This window comes from Hydra vulgaris, chromosome 03 (genome assembly GCF_038396675.1).
Source record: "Hydra vulgaris chromosome 03, alternate assembly HydraT2T_AEP".
Lineage (NCBI taxonomy): Eukaryota > Metazoa > Cnidaria > Hydrozoa > Anthoathecata > Hydridae > Hydra > Hydra vulgaris.
Window position 1 is genome coordinate 41,207,990 of NC_088922.1, and position 20,251 is coordinate 41,228,240.

Here is a 20,251-nt window from a genome sequence, read left to right on the forward strand (position 1 = left end):
TATATTCCTTGTTTTAATATATAGTTATAGTTTTAATATATTTATGATTTATTTTATAACTCCGAAAGCAAAAGAAGTTAGTCTGATGAAAAGCACGATCACAACCAATACGGAATGACTGAATTTTTAGTGAAATGGACACTGAGCCGAACTTTGGGTCATCGAACAAATAACAATATTCTTTTCAAATTTGTTTAGACAAACGAAAATAAAAAATACAGCATTTGCGTTCGTAAGTGTTGCTTTGAAAACTAAAAAAAAAGTAAAGACTACAAAATTTAATCACGTTTATATTTTTTAATCACGTTTATCTCCCAAATTCTTCAATCTGCAGGCAGAGGTTCTGAACTAATTTGTGATTCCTTGACATTTTTATAAAAAGAGTTTAGCCCGTGCCTATTACGAACAATTTCCACCGCTAAAAACTGGATTCTTGTGGCTAAAGCAACAAAAAAAAGTTAGCATTTAAGCTCAGCATTAAGAGACTTTCTATATTACTTGCACACTTTGAGTGAAATGAAAACTTACTTAAAAAAGAATTATCTTCGCTATAATCTTCGTGAACATTTTTCCTTAAATAAATAAGTTTTTATCTAATTAAAACTTGTAGATATCAACGAGTTTGTAACAAAATCAGTACTAATTTTATTTATCAACCTTATCAGTGTTCCAAAGTTGTAACTTTCAATTTTCCCTTTGAAATCTTCGCAGAAGGGACGCCATTTCTAATACATAAAAATGATGTTATTAGATGTCATTAATTCAAACACTTAAACCAATTATTTTCCAGCAAACACAACAAACATGACAGCAGACATGTCTTAAAGTTTTTTTTTTTTTGACGATCTTACTTTTAAAATATGTTATGTGTAGCTGGATTATTTCTAAAAAATAAACAAAAACAGATGTTTATATAATGCTTACTTCCTTGGCTGTTTTGCTTTTAAACATATCTTCATCCAATTGTTCTACCTGTGAAAAAAGCTTGATATAGTTGAATGTTAAGCAAAAGTATTAAGCACTTATAAAAAACATTTGCATTTAAAAATTTATCTATCTGATCTAATAAAAAATTTGAACTTCTTGACCATAAAATTACAGCCCATGAAAATCACATCATCTTTACATAGTTACGGCCTACTTTATAGTCACGAGCTGTCATTAACTAGTTATTGGCCAGATTATAATAGCGACCACCGTAATCAACGGCTGTTAATCTAATGTTAGCTAGTTGCTAACCGATTTCTCATCAAGTAAAAGTGTAATTCTACATAAAAAAAAAAGATATCTTATAGTCGTGTTTTTCGCGATGGAAAAAGATAAATTTTGAAAAGATGGGAAAAATTTTTAACAATATTCATAGCATAACTAAAATAACTTACAATAATATTATTACAGAAATCTTATGCTAAGAGTTGATTTTTCGAATACTTCTTCAGTTAATTTAGCTTCATGTTTATTTGGTGATTTTTTATAGCTATATGTACCGAAATCCCATTTAATAGTAATTTATAAGAATTTTGTGACAGCCTCCTAGGAGGCTATTACAAAAAAATCTATCGACTTTAACCAGAGGAAAGAAATCTGTCAAAAAGCAAGAATTTCCATTGTTAATACTGACGAGCATTATCAATAGCATTGTTAATACTGACGAGCATATCAGGTGTGTTTATTATAATACAGTAAAATGCTTAACAGTTTATTATTCAATTCGATTCCAAATTGACTTAATAATACAGTAATATAAGTATTTATTTCAAATTGAATTAATAATATTGTAATTATTTATTTAAATAAGTATTTATTTCAAATTTGTTTGTTTATGCGACACAATGATCGCAAAAAACGACCAACGGAGCCGCCCAGTTACATAGACCTGGGAGATGTGAAAATAAAAACAGAATGTAGATGGTGTCATTGAATAAAAAATAATAAGAAAATATAAAATGAGTGGTAAGACTTTGGTGAAGGGGAAGAATGAAGTTAGATGCTCGGGGGGCAGGGGAGAAACAACTAACACTCTAGTAACTCTGTGTGTAGATCATATGTAACAAAGAACAAATATTTGATATACTGATTTTAGAGACTGTTGATCGAATGCACACATTAGTCACCGTAGGCCATAAGCCATCAATCTTAGCCAAAAGAGGTACTGCCCTGTGCTGGTGTGGAATGATGCGCTATGGAGTGAGATTTTAGACCTGAGCACATAGTCAGCGAGCGCTGATCCGACGTGCATTGTGGAGCTTCCGAATGAACGTGTGCGTGAGTGTCTGTGTAGTCATTAGGTTATTGAGCGCCATAACCAAATATAGCGGGATAGCCTAATGTCCGTTTTGTCGTTGTGGTGTACATTAGAAAAAGTCGGGACTCACCAGCCACAAAGAATATATTTGTTTATGCGATACAATGATTGCAAAAAGTGACCAATAGAGCCATCCAGTTATGTAGACCTGTGAGATGTGAATATAGAAGTAGATTGTAGATGATATCATTAGGTAAGAATCATGAATGAATGTAAAGATTATTTTGTAGGAGGAATAAAACTTAAGGACTACAAGGAGAAGGTGAACAATAACTCACGTTTTAGTCATCCTAAGCAAATGATAAAACAATGGTCGATGAGGGAACAAGTATGTATAAATCCCTTGGTGTATTGATGGCTATCATGACAAAAAATATCATACAGTATAAAATGATAAAATAAGTAAATAAAAAGATGGTAATAAATAATGGTACGGGCAATATAAAAAGAAAAAACAAAATATGTGTGCTCTACAAGGTTCAAACTCTGAATCTCCAGATTATGACGCAGCGCACTAACCACCATGCTATAGTGTTGATATAGAACTGTAAAATGTTTATAAATGTCATATAATTAATGAACTAAACAGTAAAAAATAGGAAACTGACAACTACCTGTGTATCAGCAAAATATTTAAGTACCGAGAATAAAATAAATATATAATAAAAAACTCCTAAAGCATAAAAATATATGGGTACAAGAGGTAAAAACATGTTGGTGCCATGATAACCAATCAGAATTAAGTAGTGGATAATGGTGATCAATAATAACAAATTGATAGTTGTCAATCTATCAATTTGTTATTACCTTACTATTTTCAGCTAGTGAGATTTATATTCTCTGAACTATTATCTTACTAAATTTTACATTATGTTTGTATACCTTTACCACATACTATTTTTATCCTAGTTCATATCATTACTAGTCCTGAATTCCTAGATTGTTATATATAAATATATGTACATAGATTAGACATATATTAGACATATTGTAATCATAAAAATGGTAAGTCACTTTGAAGTACTATGTGCTATCTGCTGCTTATTATTTATTTTGTTGTCATTGTTACTATATGCTTATTTTTTTGTTGTCATTGTCACTATATGCACTATTCTATATGCTTTATTGTCACTATTTTGTATATATATATGTTTATGTGTATGTATGTATATATGTATGTATGTTTGTATGTATGTATGTGTGCATGTATATATACAGGTATGTATGTATATAGGGATATTTGTATATTTTATGTTGTGAGTGCGTGAATTTATACACAAATATACAGCCACACTACGTGCATCCCTCACCACCCTCATGAGATCTCTAAGAATGTTGGAGTTGTATTAAAAACTGGGATAGGAATTTGGATTTTTGGTTTTTGTAGTGTAGTCCTATTATATTGCAATATTGACTAGCATGACGTAGAGTGTAGGCGGTGAGATCTATTGCAAGGACACGCCCCTGACGAGTGGCATTAGTGCAGATCTCGGGCTCCCCGAAACATCATTGGTGATCGCAGTGCATTTTTGAGGAGGGGGATCACCATTCATCCACTACTTAACTCTGATTGGTTATAATGGTACCAACATTTTTTTACCTCTTACACCCATGAATTATAGCACTTTGTGAGCATTATTTTATGAATTTGTTACATTAATGACATTTATATACTTTTATGTTACACGGGTGATTATCGGTTTTCAATTTATTATCTAGAGTTTAGACCATAATAGTACCACATTTATGATTCTATTTTTTCTTTTTATATTGCCTGAACTACCATTTTTTATCATTTTACTTAATATTTTGTTATCTACTTATTTTATTGTTTTTGTATGGTGCGATAATTTTAGCCACGGTTGCCATTAATAAACCAGCGGATCTATATTGACTTGTTTACTCATAGACCATTGTTTTATCCTTTGTTTAGGATGACTAGAGTGTGAGTTATTGTTCACCCAATCCCTGAGTCCTAAAAGTTTATTCCTCCTACAAAAGTCTTTACATTCATTTATGATTCTTACCCAATGACACCATCTACTATCTACTATTTTCACATCTCCCAGGTCTACGTAACTGGACAGCTCCGTTAGTCACTTTTTGCAATCATTGTGTTGCATAAACAAACAAATTGACTTAATAATATAGTAATATAAGTATTTATTTTTGAGATTAAAGCTATTAAGATATAAATGTTTTTACTTTTATTATTTTAATTGATCTTTCTACTTTTGAAAAAATTGATCTTATGCAAAAATTGCAAAAAATAAGCACTGATATCAAATGGGTTTTGGAGATATTGTTACTTTAAAATCAGCTATTTAGGACAATTTTTAATTGGCTGCCATTTTGATTCTACTATAGTTTTAGTTTTAAAAGTCACTGTTTAACTAAACATGTGATGAAGTTAAAAATTAGCACCAGTATACTTTTTAAGATGAGGAATCAGAATACGTTAATTGTTTTTTTATAAAATCAATTAGAACTATATTGATATGAGGATTATACTTCACTTTATAGCTATTTTGGAAATTTTAACGGAAGCAGAATGGAGGTCTGGTAACCATGGTAGCATTAAATTTTTCTGAAAGTTATAAACACGTACCTATAATTTATTTATTTTTTATTTTTTCAAAACTTGGAGACCATAAAGACTATACTTTTATACCAAAAATGCTATTTTATGAATTAACAGGTGGGATAACTTTGATTAGAGTTTTTGATTTAATATTACTGCTTGGAATAAAACATAACATTAAAAAAATAAAAATACATACATTAATATCACTGAAGTCTTTTTTAAACATTCGGTATATCAAATCATCGTACCTGTAAAGCATTTTTTTTAAAAGTTAACAAATAATAATAATTTGAATTTATACTATTTATATTCTTAAGTAAAATTTATAAGAATTCAAAAATATAAAAAATCAAGAAAAACAAAAAATTACTGCATTTAACATTTTTACTATGTTACCACTCTATTCGTGATATTTTCATATCACGAATAGAGTGGTAACATATGATATTATTACTTTTGAAAATTATATCATTTTAAATTAAAAAAATTATAAATGTTTGATTTTCTAGAGTTGTTATCTGCAGATTAATTTTTTTCAAAACCTTGTATCTTTCCTTGCTTTTTGTTTTTATTTTTATTATCAAAATTGTTGCGCTAAGCTTTTTTTTCAATGATTATTTTGCAGTGCCTTCAATAGAACTGCTAACAGATGAAACACTGGTGGACAAAAAAGGCTTGTCTGCTTGCTAATTGAGTCATTGACGGTCCTTGTACAGATAGTGCAGCAAAAGTTTTCTGTCATTTATTTGCTGTGCCAACATAGCGTTTAATTTAAAAGCCTAATTGTGTCTCCAAGGTTACCATGAACAACAGTGTCGCGATGACTGACAACACTACCAATTTTACCATCATGAGACATGCTAAAGTAGATAAAATTGCATAAAACAGCTTATCATTTATCTCAATTTTGTACTCAGCAACGTGCAAATGCAATTTTTGGGCAACTCCAGCAAGATTAGGAGTTGAGTATAAGTGAAAGGGTGTTACTAATTTTTCCTAATGTGTGTTTTTAGAGAGTTTAATCACTATTTTGTCAAAGAATGACAGAGCAATATCATAACTTTATGTGCCTTAACGATTAACAGTTGCAAACCAGCAATCACTTTATCTGTCTTGCCACTCATTACAAATTAAAAACTCCTGATTTTTGTCCTTCACCCTTATTGGCTATGTTTACATTATCCTCAGTGCTTGTATCTTTGTTATCGTCACTTTTATTGCTTTATTAAACACTTTTTTCAAGTTTTTCTTCAACAGAAATTAACATGAATGTCATGCAAAATGCAAAACTATTGATTCCAATTACTTTAACATTCCATTTTTGTATTCATATACATTTGCATATATTTTTGCACTTTGCATTCATACACATTTGTACATGTTTTTGCTCCATCAGCAGTAATGCACACAATGTCTTCTGAGTAACTCGTTATTCAGAGTAACTATTTTTTACTTTCTAAACTCAATGTTATTTTTAGCAGGTAGTGAACCAACAACTCTAGCTAATCCAAGACTCCAAAATTTGTTGTTAATAATAATATTTACATTTAAAACCTGTGATTTTTATTTGGCATTAAGTCATTAAATGTAAAATCCGATTGCCTCCCTTGTGATTAGAGATTAGTTAACTTGGAAATGATTGCCTTTTTAATGGAGTTATATTTGACTATTATATTTCAAATAATAATTGCCAATTTCAGAAGTACAAACCTACAAGTTTCTAAGCATGTTTTTAAAAGAAATTGGTGATCAGATGTTTGGGTTTTTTAGCCAATGAAAAGGAAGTTGATGACGATGCATCATCTTAATCACGATTTCTTGCAGCTTTTTAAAAATTTCATAATTGACATAACACTTCATTCCACTCCCCCACTAGAAGTAAAATTGTTTTTAAGATACGAAAGATTTTAAGATAGAAGTTTTTAATGAAGCAAACATGTTAGCTATATCACTACCATGGATCCCAACATTATTACCAAAACTTCAAAAAATCTTTAAAGCAGGTTACAGGACTAATTTTAAGTTAAATGGAAATCTTATGTTTGTTAGCCTGTCAGGTAACAAAACAAAAAGGCAAATAGCTATTGTGGTGTATACCTAATAGATTGGAAGTGTAACAAAAAGTCCCAAACAATGAAAATAGCTACAAAAATAAAAAAAACATCAAAAGTATTTACTAGAAGAAAAATGGGACCAATCTGCAATAGAGTATCATAAGAACATATGATTATATAATATAAAATGGGAAAAGGCAAAAAAACTAAAAAAGTGAATCTAAAAATGTTGAAAAAAAAGTTTAAGAGTCTATCAAGATTCAATTAAATATGAACCTAAAAATAGAGGTATGAATTTTGATAACAATCAGTATGTAAAAATGTAATTCTAAACACCCTATTTTCTATACTTAGGGGAGATTGGTACCAAAATAACCATTTTTTGACTTTTCAGAAAACCTGTACTTACTTCCAAAGCATCACAATATGTTTTAATACTATAATTATTAAAAAAAAAAACTGACATAATGTTCATCCAACTGTAAAATACACTCATGGCAACATTGAAAAATTCAACTAAAGGACTATTTTTTTAAACTTTAGTACTAAAATAACCAGCAGTTGTACTGAATTAACCAGCAGTTTTACTAAAATAACCAACAGTTGTACTGAATTAAGCAGCAGTTTTACTGAATTAACCAGCGGCTGTACTAAAATAGGCAGCAGTTGTACTGAAATAACCAACAATAGTATTGAAATAACACTGATTATTTCAGTACTTAGGCAAATATAACTCTATTTTAAAAAACATTTTTCTTTCTTCTATTTTCAGTTCAATAATGTAAGTTTTGCTTGAGGCTTTCATTGACCAAGAATTTACTTCACAATTATAAAAGCGTTTAAAAGTTCCATAATTACAAACAACTAATGGTTGACATTTGTGTGATGCAAGTAGCAATAAAGCTAGCAAGTAAACTTTTTTTTTTTTGCTGCATCAATAAAATTGACATTCAAATGCGACTCATGATTGCCTAAAACTAAAAGCATCCTTAGATGAATGTTAAAACATTTATATATTTGCTCAAATTTTTATATATTTTATATAAAAATTGCAAGGACACCTACCTTAAGAATGCACCACTGTTTTATATATTTCCAAAATTTTGAACCCTTGAAAATATATATAATGGAATACTGAAGTACCACTGCATTGTACATAGTCACCAGTGTTCCACATTCAGCACTGGTGACAGCAGATATTTGTTGATTACCTTTTTTTTATAATAACAATAACAAGTTAAGGCACTTGAACTGTTGTAATCCCTGTTTCATCAACATTTCACATCTAATAAGGTACTTGAACTTTTGCAATAAAACTTTAGCATTATTGTAAAATATGTCCGAATTGCACTTGTTAATAGTCAACATTTGATTATTCGATGTAGTGTCTGGTTTCCCAAAAGTAAGTGACCAGGGCTCGGGCCCTTGCTGAAAATGAGACTTTTTGCAAACCCAGCCCTGACAAATTTATAAAATTTAGCAGGGGTTGATAGCCAGGGCTAAAAAAAAATTATAAGACTTTTTGTAATTTAATTTAAAGTTTACATTTACTATTTATTACATACTAGCATATATTTTTATATTTTTAAACTCTAGTTTACTTTCAACAAGATTGCAAGCAACCACAATTAAGTTATGAGTTACTTTAAAATAGACAACAGGTTAAAACACTAGATAATGGTTAACTGAAGACTTTAAAAGTTGCAGGATGTATTAAATATGAAAACACAAAAATGGGGAAGAGTTAAAAGGCTTTTTGATGTGCAAGGACAAAAAACTGAATTAATAAAATTTTTTATAGCATGAAGGGACAGATACAGTAAAAGGATGCAACTTGTTGAATAAGAAGCCAAGTTAGAATGAGTTTTGGTTTATCGAACATTGACAATGATAGCATTAGTAGAAAAAAGAAATGCAACTTTACAACAATGGGAGAGTGGTTCAAGCTTGGCAGATAAAGCAGGTGTAACAACATTTACAAAGTGCTTTTAGGTAGAATTTTGTGGTACCCTTAAAATTACTTGAAATAAAGTGGAGTGTAGGCCTTCAAGAATAACTTTAATTCTGCAGTTAGAAAGAAATAATTTAATAATCTCAAAAACCTTATATAAAGAAACTAATAATAGAGTGAAGATTAATCATAGAATAGTTGGAGAGGTCAATGTGTTTTTTTAGATTTTTGAAAAAATTGGAACCATTTATTTAGCACTTTTTAAAAGTTTAGCAAAAATTCTGGAGAACACTTTTTTAAGACTGTGATGGAAATCTTGTCTGGAGCACAAACTGCAGAAGTGTTCAACTGAGAATTAACTTTAGCATTGGAAGCCATAGTGATTTTAATAATTAACAATGGGTTAATCTATTTAACAGGCAGGAAGAGTGTGGCCATTAGATTCAAGAGTTGAATTAGAGTAAGATTTTTTTGCAAAAAACACTGTCCTATTCTGGGGAGAAGTAAAAATTCAGACCCATGAATTAGAGATTAAATGTTAGACTTACTTTAGTTAATGACACTGTTAAAGACTTACCAAAAGTCTCTACATCCTAACATCTGAGATAAGAAACAAGAGAAATAAGAAACAATAACTTCATTATTCTAAGTTTAGTAAACTTAGAATAATGAAGCTTAACATTAGACAGGATCTTTTTTTATTGTCTCCTTGGAATAATAAAAGGACATTTGTTTATAAGAGAGATGTTCTTGTAAAAAAGATCAAAAAAATGATTACTGTTTAATAAAGCAACTGCTTAAGATGGTAAAAAATGCAGAGTAGAATGAGGCTTGACTTAATATTGAAGAGAAGGAATAGAAGTTTCCAAGCTTTTATTCAAGAAGGAAGATAATCCAAGATCATCTTCCTTCTGGAAACTCCAAGATGCGCTTTATGCATACATACTATGGGCATAAACATAAGTTTTTGCTATTTATTTAGATGCTAGCAAACAATATCCTTTAATATTTATATAAACTTTAGTATTTATATGGTGTTGTATTTGCCAAATTAGTAGATGATCAGATGAATGTGTGGTGTGACTCTAATACATCAAGAAAAGGAGACATAGTCTTAGACAGATTAGAAAAAAGCGCCTTATTGGACAACATTTATTAGAGAAGATTAAAGTGATTTAGGTATGAGCGTGTAGAGAGGTAGAAGCTTCAGGAGAAAACAGTAGTGATATAAGTAAGATAACTTGAAGAGAGTGCCTTATGTATTGTATGAATGAGGTTTAGTTAAAGAAAGATTGATTTTAGATAGTTTATATTAGAGAAACAGCTTAAAAGAGGAAAGTTAAAGTCTGATGATGATGACGATGATCATGATGGTAATGATGGTAATGATGATTATGATGATCATGTTGATCATAATGATGTTTATATACACATATATATACAAAATATAACATGATTTTTGATAAACAAAAATACTTTAGGATATATAATTGTTTATGCAGCCCCGGTCACAAACGCGGCCCCGGCTATATTTTATCAAACCCAGCCCTAATCAAATATCAACCCCGGTCATTTACTATTTCCAATCGATAAATCCTGGTTTAATTTCAAAAATGCAGTCAAAAGTTAGTTTTTACTAGCTTTGTTTTTCTTTCTAACATTTTTTTTATTTCTGTGAGATTCAATGGGATCCAGCAAAGGATTGGTAAAATTTGATTTCTTATACACATTATAAATGATAAAATGATAACTATTCTTACCTTTAAAAATTTTCAAGGTAAATAAAAAAAATGTATTGTAAATAAAAATAAACCAATTCATTTGTAAATAAATATAATTCAGAACATTTAATAAACAAAATGATAAAATAAAAATACATAAAACAGATACGTAGTTTATTGTTTGAAATAATTTTATACGATTCAGATTTTATTTGGTTGTTTTTTAACTTTATAAGATTCATATTGATAAATGGAAGTGTTTTTTTTATTTTTTACTTAATAAAATTTTACTTTTCTCAGTATATTGTAAATATACTGTTTGCTTTTATTATATACTGTGTTTATTTTAATATACTGTGTTTGTTTTAATTGTTATTAGAATAGTTCAATATATTTTTTATGTTTTTTCATGTTTTTTGTAAATTTTATACTTTGTATATAATATTTTATATTTACAAACACTGTCTTAATGAAAAGCTTAATTTGTTAATTTATTGATTCTTAAATCCAATTTTTCTTTTTTTCCAAAATTTCTTTTTTTGTGTAAATAAATTGCATAACTAAAATCCCATAAATCATGTGGATCCATCTATATTTAATGCAAGTTTTGGCATGCCATGAAATAAGACTGGATTCAGCAGTATTTCAATTCTTAATATGGACAACCTTTTTTGAATGAGATAGCTGTTTTTCCAATTTCAATGCAAACTCATATGCAAGACTCCAGGGTTTATCTGTACTTAAACTGTATCCACATTTTGAAGCTTTAATGCAATATTCTTTTAAAAGTCGTTTTTCTGTGAAATTTTTTTTTATTGAACTCAAAATGTATGGATTACTTTCAAATTTTCCATCAGCAAATTTTCTAGCATTTTATCTTTTTATGTAGTGTTGACCTGTATAATTCATTTTATTTTGAACATCCTCAAATGATCTGACTATCTGTGATTATGGTGACCATCTACCATTTTTTGTAGTGGATTTTTTATATCTTATTACTGCAATGATTTACAGTTTAATAGTTTAAACATTACATTTTTTTAACATTTTACTTTAATAACATTTTTTTCTAATGTTTTGTATAACATTTAAACATTTTATATAAAATATAATATTTTCTTTCCCGGTGACATTAATGAAATAACTTGCTTATCTTTTTTCCTGCAATTATTAATTTTCTGTAAATCATTAGTTTTTTAATTTCAAACCTTTTATACAAAGTGTGATGTTTCACAATTAAAGTTAAATAACAATTTCAACAATTATTAAATCTTCAAAGAAATTAAATTATATAAATTGCAATGCTATTGCAAACTATAATGTTAAAACCAAACTTTTGCATGAGAGTCAGCATATATAATTATAGAAAATTTGTGTATTTCATTGAGCTGGAAAAACCAATTATTGTTAGCAATTATTATTTTTGTATAATATATTGTTAGCTACTTAAGTACTAAATGTGATGTTCAATAAATTTCCTCTTTATTTGGGTTTGTTAATAGATCATGTTTTTTTGTGACGCTATTATGTGTGTAAGCCCATATGTGTGTTTTTCTAGACATACAACAAACACAGTCTTATAACTAGGGCCATATAGTTTGCTAGTACTTAAGCCCATATGTGTGTTTTTCTGATCAAAATTTATTTGAACTTGTAGACTTATTTGTCAATTTTGCTTAACATCAAACATAAACTATCAAGACTAAACATTTTTAAATGTTGGAAATTCTAAGAACATTAGATAAATTTGTTGAAAACAATCTAAGATTAAATAAATTTTTAATAAAACTTATGTATCAATCCTTGTTATCAATTATTTATAAAGTTAAACATAATTTTCAGAGAGTGGCCCTAGGTACTAAAGTTGATGGTCTTAGGTACAATTAAAAAAAAGCTTTTTATACCCAGGGCTACTTGTTTTTGAATCTTTCTACATGATAGACTTTTATATTATTAATACAAAGTAATTTCTTGCATGGTAGTCAAAAAGTTTCTTCCATAAACTGTAGTTTTAAAGAGAATGCTAATAACCAGACCAAAAATAGGTTTAAAAATTTTTTTTTCAATGTTAGATTGCCCTCAGTCGATGTGGTGGCACTTCCTTGTAGCAGCAGGCTATAAGAAAGTCGATGTACCAGCACTTCCTTGTAGTAGCAGGCTATAAGATAGTCAATATAGTAGCACTTCTTAGCAGCACTTCCTTGGAGCTATGGACCCTCAAAAAAATTTCAAAAATTATAATCATTTTATAAAAAAACATTGCAAAAAAATTGAATATAAAAAAATCTTGTTAAATTCCCTATTATTTGTTTTAAGTTAAAAAACATTTTCTGTTCACTAAATTAAAAAATAATAAATTATAAAATGATTAATTTTTTTTGAAATTTTTAGAGGTCTGTAGCAACCCCTAAAAATATATATATTTTTTAAAAAGATTAGTTAAATCCAGTATTATTTTATTATATAGAACACATTTAGGGAGTATCAGCAGACATTTTCAAAAAAAAAGCAGTTTTTGTTTTTTAAATCATCCTAATATATATAGACATACAACAAAAATATGTGTAAGATGTTTGATTGCATTTCATTTTAGCTTACTTAAATGTATATTAAATAAGTTTTGAATGGGTGCTTTTAAGCAGTAGAAATGTAGCTTTTAATATATAGATTCATTTAAACACTATAGAATATTTTTTTAATACACATATACTCTCAACATTAATAAAACATTAAAATACAAAAATTTGGAATTAATGATAGTAAACGTTTTTGATAGTAACCTAACCTAAACCTTTTTGAACTAAAACCTGCACAAACTTTGAGTCACCAAAGCTAAAGTTTTCACAATCAACTTTTTTATTAAGTGCATACATATAAATCAAGTCAACTACTTTAAATAACATCAATACTTAAAAATGAGATAGCAGTGTAATGGTAGAGTGTTTGCATCATAGGCGAGAAGTTTCAATATTAATTTCCACCACGCCCCTGGTAATAAAGTGCTCAAATTATTTCATTGTGTTCCAGAGAGAAGTTTGTAACTACAATTATAAAAGTATTACCTGGTCTGATCTTCAGTTAAATAGCATAAACAAATTGTCTAGACTTACTTTGTAAGTTTAACTTTGGAAGAGTCAACTGCCTTCAACAGCTGCAATGATATAAAAAAATTATATAATAATAAACATACATTATATATATAATATATATATACATATATATATATATATATATATATATATATATATATATATATATATAATGTATATATGTATACATATTTATACATATATATTATATATAAATGTATAGTGAAAATGACTAGTTAAAACAAACCAATTGTTGACCTGGCCATGATTTGCACCACCCCTAAAGACATTTTCAAGATGCTAAACAAGCTTTCAAGTAAAGTCTACACTGTCATTAAATGTTTTCAAATGACTGGTTGTGTTAAGAGAAAGCTTGGCAGTGGTTTAAAAAAGTCTTTTAAAACTCCTTAATTAATCAAGGCTGTCAAGAACCAAATTTCTTGGAATCCAGTTAAGTCAATAAGGAAAATGGCTAAAGAGCTATAAGTGAGTGATTACACTATCAGAAATGTGGTTAGAAAGGATATTTACATAAAGTCAAGGGCAAGAATTAAGAAACACCAAAGTATCCTTAAGTGTCAAAAAATAAATAAAAAATTTAAAAGATTTATCTCCTTATCAAGAAACTAAGGACCATACCCTTCCCAGATGAGAAATTTACTTTAAAGTTTACTGCTAGTTGTGTCAAACAGCAGAACCAATCATTATATTAGTCAACAACCGGTCCAAACAGTTCCAGAGCACGTAGAGTATACATTCAAGACTAAACATCCAGCTTCAGTTATGATTGATCTGGTTTCTTCTGATGGTCTTAAATTGCCACTAGTTTTCATTTGATAAGAAAGTCAACAGCAATTAGAAGAACATTCCAATCCTGGAGAACAATGCCAAGCCCTGGATTGACAATAGTAGGAGAATCTGCCACATTGATCAATATTGTTATGGCCACCTAGATCTTCAGATTTGTCACATTTTGACTATTCGTTCTGGGCATATGTAGAGTCAAGGCTTGTCAACATCTCGACAAACAGTGTCAACTCCTTGAAGGTTGATTGATAAAAAAAGATTAAAAAAGAAAAAAGGAGAAGTGTAACCAATATTAATTTTTTAAATAAAAAAACTCTTAATACAAACTTCATGGATGACTGTAAAGTTATGGAAGAAAAAGAACATTTAAAAGTAAAATCAGCTTTTGAGGAAAGAATATCCAAAAAGGAGTATTCACTTGTATGGCTTTCTCACAAGCGAGTGTAGAGAGGTTATTTTCTGCACGTAAGTTTATATCAAGCAACCTACGTTTCTCACTTAAACCATTATAAAATTTTATAAAAATTTTATAAAATATTTTGTTTTTTTGATTTGTTTTTTCTGGAGCCGCTCAAGAGCTAGAGCCAAAAATTTTAATGGAGCCGGAGCTAATTTTTTGACCTTGGCGTCAAAGCCCTATGTGTGTGTGTGTGTGTGTGTGTGTGTGTGTGTGTGTGTGTGTGTGTGTGTGTGTATATTGCATAAATATTTTGTTTAAACCAGAAGGATTATATGGTTTAGAACACAGATTTTCATTTTACAATAAAATATTCCAATCAGTCAAGAATCTACAAAGATCGTTGTTGTACTTAAATAAATCAACTTTTATACTCTACTAACCAGCTTCATTAAATGCAATTTTATCAATTATATACCCATGAGCTGTCCATACTATAAAATAACAATTGATCATCTTAGCAGTTTCAATTTAAACCTGACACAGAGTATAATATTTATGCTTTTTGTTAATGACAAACCTTTTATTTAAACATTTTTTAATATAAGAAAGAGTTATATAAGGACTTCATGGTATTGTATGGTTAACAGAAAATGGATATTTTATTTCTAAGCTGGTGGACAACACAATCATCTGACAATTATACCAGGGCTTCCACCTACATAGGGCATTTCAACATCTGAAAAAAATACACATTCATTTATAGTCAAATTTTTATAGAAAAATTTCATAACTTTAAAAAACTAGTTTACTACTTCAATTTCTATTGCTCTCCCAACTTCAATCCAGGTATATCTGGGTTCACAAAAGGTAGCCCTGAAATACTATGGTGTAATGACCACTTGTCAACTTCAATGCCCATGATAAGTTTTTTTACTTTTTTTTTTTAAAAAACATCATGAGCTTTTGTGTTTTGACCATGGATGGACTCGCTTTCAAAAATTAAACCGAAGCTTATTTGTGTTTTGATAAGCTCTATATCAGTAACTATTATTTTAGTCATTTATTTTCACGAAAACTAATTGTCAAACATAACAATATTATTATTCATGGTCAAAATTTTAGGTTTGGTAACAGTTGCAGACACAATTAATTCTTTCATATAATAAATGTCAGATCTAGGTACAACAGAAGTTTTAATGCTATGAGGAGCAACAGTTTTAACTGCTTTTGCTAAGTCTTTAATACTTAAAAGCCTAAAGTTAATATTTAAATACTATGTCTTTAATATTTAAAAGCCGCAGTTTACTAATGGTTTGTAACTATGCTTTTCATTTAATACTAGTGAACACTTTTTTCTTCTACGCTGACCAAATTCATCACGCTTAAATTTTAGGTAGCATATTTTTGTTGGTTCTACTATGGTACAGTTGAGAAGCCACTCTGATTTTAAACTAATGCAAGCTACATTCCTAAAGCCATTTGTAACAGCAGACTATACGAAAAAGGATTGCAGCAACATGATTACATGTCTTCAATAAACCTAACAAGTACAATGTGCTTAAGTCTATTGGTTTATTATACTACAACATATATCATAAATATATAAGAGGCATATTACATTATAATTATGATTTTATTTTGTATTATGCAAACTAAAAGCAAGTTTTTATTGCATCAAATTATTTAAAACTTTTATAGTTAAACTAAAAAGGTAAACATAATTTATAAAGAAGAAGCAGAACTGCTTCACAATAGCACTGATTATGTTTAGCGATAAGCCTTTTTATTATATTTGTATGTTTGTGTTCTGTATGGACCTCTGGAGTGGCGCTGGATTACCTGTAAGTCACTTAATAAATGTATGTTTGTAATTTGTTTGACCCTTTGGTGCGGTGTTCATCTGCTTATAGTTCACTTTATTTATATGTATGTTTGTGTTCAATCACCTGTAAGCTCCTGCATGTTTATTATTAGTTTTATTAACTTTAATTATAATTATATTTTTGAATTTCATTAAAAATACAGTTGTCGTTTTGTTTTTGTAAAATCAATGGTAAAAATTATTTTAAAAGATTTACATTTAAATAATAAAAAATTATCTGTATTTATGTAATCTACTAAACTTTATATAATTTTTTTATAAAACTTACTCAACTTTATATAATTTTCAAAAAAAAAAAATTTTTAATTTTATTTTTATAAACAATCAATAAAAGTAAATCATTGATTTATTTAAAAGCATTTTGCGGATATACAAACATTTAATTACAAATGTTACAAAGTTAATTTTGAAGCGTGTTAAAACTTAATTTTTTGAACATACATAGAAACATACAAAAATTTGAATGTTCTTAAAACATCTAAAAAGCCATGGCCAAGTTGTTGCAACCTAATATTAAACACGTGATCAGAAATAGAGTTCCATTGCACCCGCTTATTTCCGCTAATTTTTTGTTTCTCTCTACCTAATTCCATATTTATACAAACTGAAATAACAATACTAATTTTGTCTAACATAAATATGAAAAAAATCCAAATGTTACGGTTTTATGCATAACCTCATTATTTCTTTTTGTTCATCAATAATTATGTCTAATTGTCACAATATTTATTACTATATATTAAAAACAGAGCTTTAGTTTCAATAATTCACTTTTACAAATGTTCACTTTATTTTTAAATATAACAGATTAGGAAGTTCTTTTAGTGCAAAAATCATTATCTAAAAAGCAAATATTTACTCACAAAGAGATAGAAAATTATATATTAAAAGCAAAAAATACATAAAGCAAAAAGTTGAGTAAGGTTTCAGAAAAATAATGTAGTTTATCTGATGTTTTTGATAGAGAAAATTCAGAACCACAATTGTTAGAATTAAGTTTAGAAAAAGGTACGCCAGTATTGGTTGATGCTCTAAGATGCAGCAAAGATTTCCAGCATCAAAGATGCTGAAACGCAGACATTTTCTAGTTTTTCCAGCAAATTTTTCAAAATAATATTTTAAAACAAATTTCCCCCAGTTTTGCTTTCAGTCTAGGTATGCTTTAACAGTAGACTTAAAAAATCAAATCTAGGATTTTAGATGATCAATATAATTTGTTGAAAGAAAAACAGAACATTTTAGATTATGTGTATGAACTAAATCTATTGTAGCATATATATGTTTTCAATGTATTGTATAAACTTATTAAATGTATTACAGTGTGTATATATACAAAATGCATTATGGTGTGTATATGTACTAAAGATGTAAAAATATCTATTGCGGTTTGTGCATATACTTTATATGTGTAGATAAAGTGTAATGACTTTGTAGATAACAATATTATCTAACTTGTTTGACTGTAAATTATCTAACATTAACCACATTTAAAATAAGCTTTAAACAATAAATTACTCCTTTCCTTTAAAAATTAAAAAAATAAGAATATTTGGTTCTAATTAATTTGACAAAGATTCAAAATTTTAAAAATGCAAATTATTTGAAACCTTTTTGTTTTATTTTTTCAAAATAGTAAAATAAAATAAAAACCTTCATGTAAACTTCAGCATGCTTGTGAGCTTTCATTGCCCATAACAGTTCCACAGATGACTTGAAAGAAAAAATATTCTTACTATCAAGCAAGATGTAAATGCTTTTATGCAACTTAAAAATAATGATTATCAGGATACAAGGACTAACAAACCTTACAACATGGCATTATAAATAATATAGGAGATGGTAAGCAACTTACCATCTTTGATAGTATTTACCATGTTTAATAATATTTATAAAAAGTACTGAACTGAAATATTAACTTTAAATTTTTTTGAATGTGTTGAATATAAATATAATTAATATCAATTAAACAATTTATAGAAAACAAATGACTCACATCATTAACATAATTGTTTGCCGTGTCATCAGTATTTACATCTTTTATAGTTTTATCTTTGTTTGAAAATTTCTAGACAATGACAATAACTAAATGAAACAACATGTTTTCTGCTGATTACTAAGATAAAACGCAAACACACATCTATATAACATTTTCCTAACATGAAAATAGAAAGAATTATAATATCAATTAGTACAATGAAACAATAAGTAAAAAAGTGTTTTTTGTTAGTATTTTGTTTTGCAAAATGTGATAGAAAAGGTATTTATTTTGACATCAGTAAATGCTTCAAAAATCTAACACAGTCCTAACTGCACCTAGAAATCAACTGTGTATTTATTTTTAAATTATTAAAAAATATTGTCATTTTTGTATTTAACAATTGTCTGTTTAGTATAAAATCTACCAAAGTTATTTAGTACTCATTATTGCTTTTTATCTGTTCAAGAGTTAGTAATTCGATCCCAAATTCCAAAAAATGTAAATTCTGTGCTAAATTTATGTAATAGTATTAATAATACTTATTGTTAAGTTATAATAAAAATTTGTTTGTTTAAGTAAAGTAAGTAAAAAAAGTGTTTATTTAGGGTAAAGTTTTTTGCTATTGTTGCCGTTAATGATAACGATTGTTAGAGAAACAAATTTAAATTCAAAGTGAAAATTTCTAATCCTAATATTTAATACTTTATTCAATTTTGTTTGACTCAATGGAAAATTCAATTATTACTGTATCATTAAAAGAGTAACTTTTATTGCTTAGCTTTTTTTCTGATTTAGATTAGAATATAAGAAGAGCAATAAAAAATGTCTTGAATATAAATAAAAAATGATTCAAAAAATATATATGTGTATATATATACCAAATTATCGATTTGTTGGCTTATATCCATTTTATAGCTATGTAAAATTCATTCACGTGCTACCAAATCTTGTGCCGTAAACCCGACGGAATTAGTTTAGGAACGCGTTTCTATCTTGTTTGCCTAGAGAAACCCCATTTTGAAAGCAACCAGTTACGCGGATAGTTTTTTATAATCCTTTTTTAATAATTTTATTTATAAATTCTAATAAGTCGGAAAATATGTAGCAATAAGTGGAAAAGTGTAACATACGTCTAAAACTCATTCTAAGACTAGGGGAAGGGGGCTAGATCCCAGTAGTGTCACGATTCAACCAGTAGCCTGTAGATTAAAACTCATCCATTTTAATAATTTTTCTGTATTTTCTGCAACGCTTTATTAGACTCGGTGCCCTCAATCCTATTATAGACTCGGTGGCCCTTTAAAATTTGGCTCTTGTCTACCTTTTATTTTTAAAACTTTTACATGTATCGAAATTTTTTCATGTTCACAGTAGCTAAAAATGTTTACGGTTGTATTTATAAAAATGCATTTACTTATATTCATATTTATAAAGATAAAATTACTTGGCTATTTTATTTATATGTTTTTTTATATTTATA

The 20,251-nt window shown here is 28.2% G+C and overlaps 1 protein-coding gene across 1 annotated transcript; it reads right to left on the bottom strand.

Moving 5' to 3' along the window:
* Positions 1 to 223: 223 nt before the first annotated feature.
* On the bottom strand, positions 224 to 19,798 carry LOC100202721 (protein PBDC1). The gene is made up of 9 exons (XM_065793237.1): positions 19,650 to 19,798; positions 18,787 to 18,858; positions 18,444 to 18,503; positions 13,726 to 13,766; positions 5,086 to 5,137; positions 925 to 972; positions 658 to 725; positions 529 to 572; positions 224 to 439 (listed from the first exon to the last, which is right to left on the bottom strand). The coding sequence occupies exons 1-9, from the start codon at positions 19,677 to 19,679 to the stop codon at positions 324 to 326; spliced, it is 531 nt and encodes a 176-aa protein (XP_065649309.1). The 5' UTR covers positions 19,680 to 19,798; the 3' UTR covers positions 224 to 323.
* Between the last annotated feature and the right edge of the window lie 453 nt (positions 19,799 to 20,251).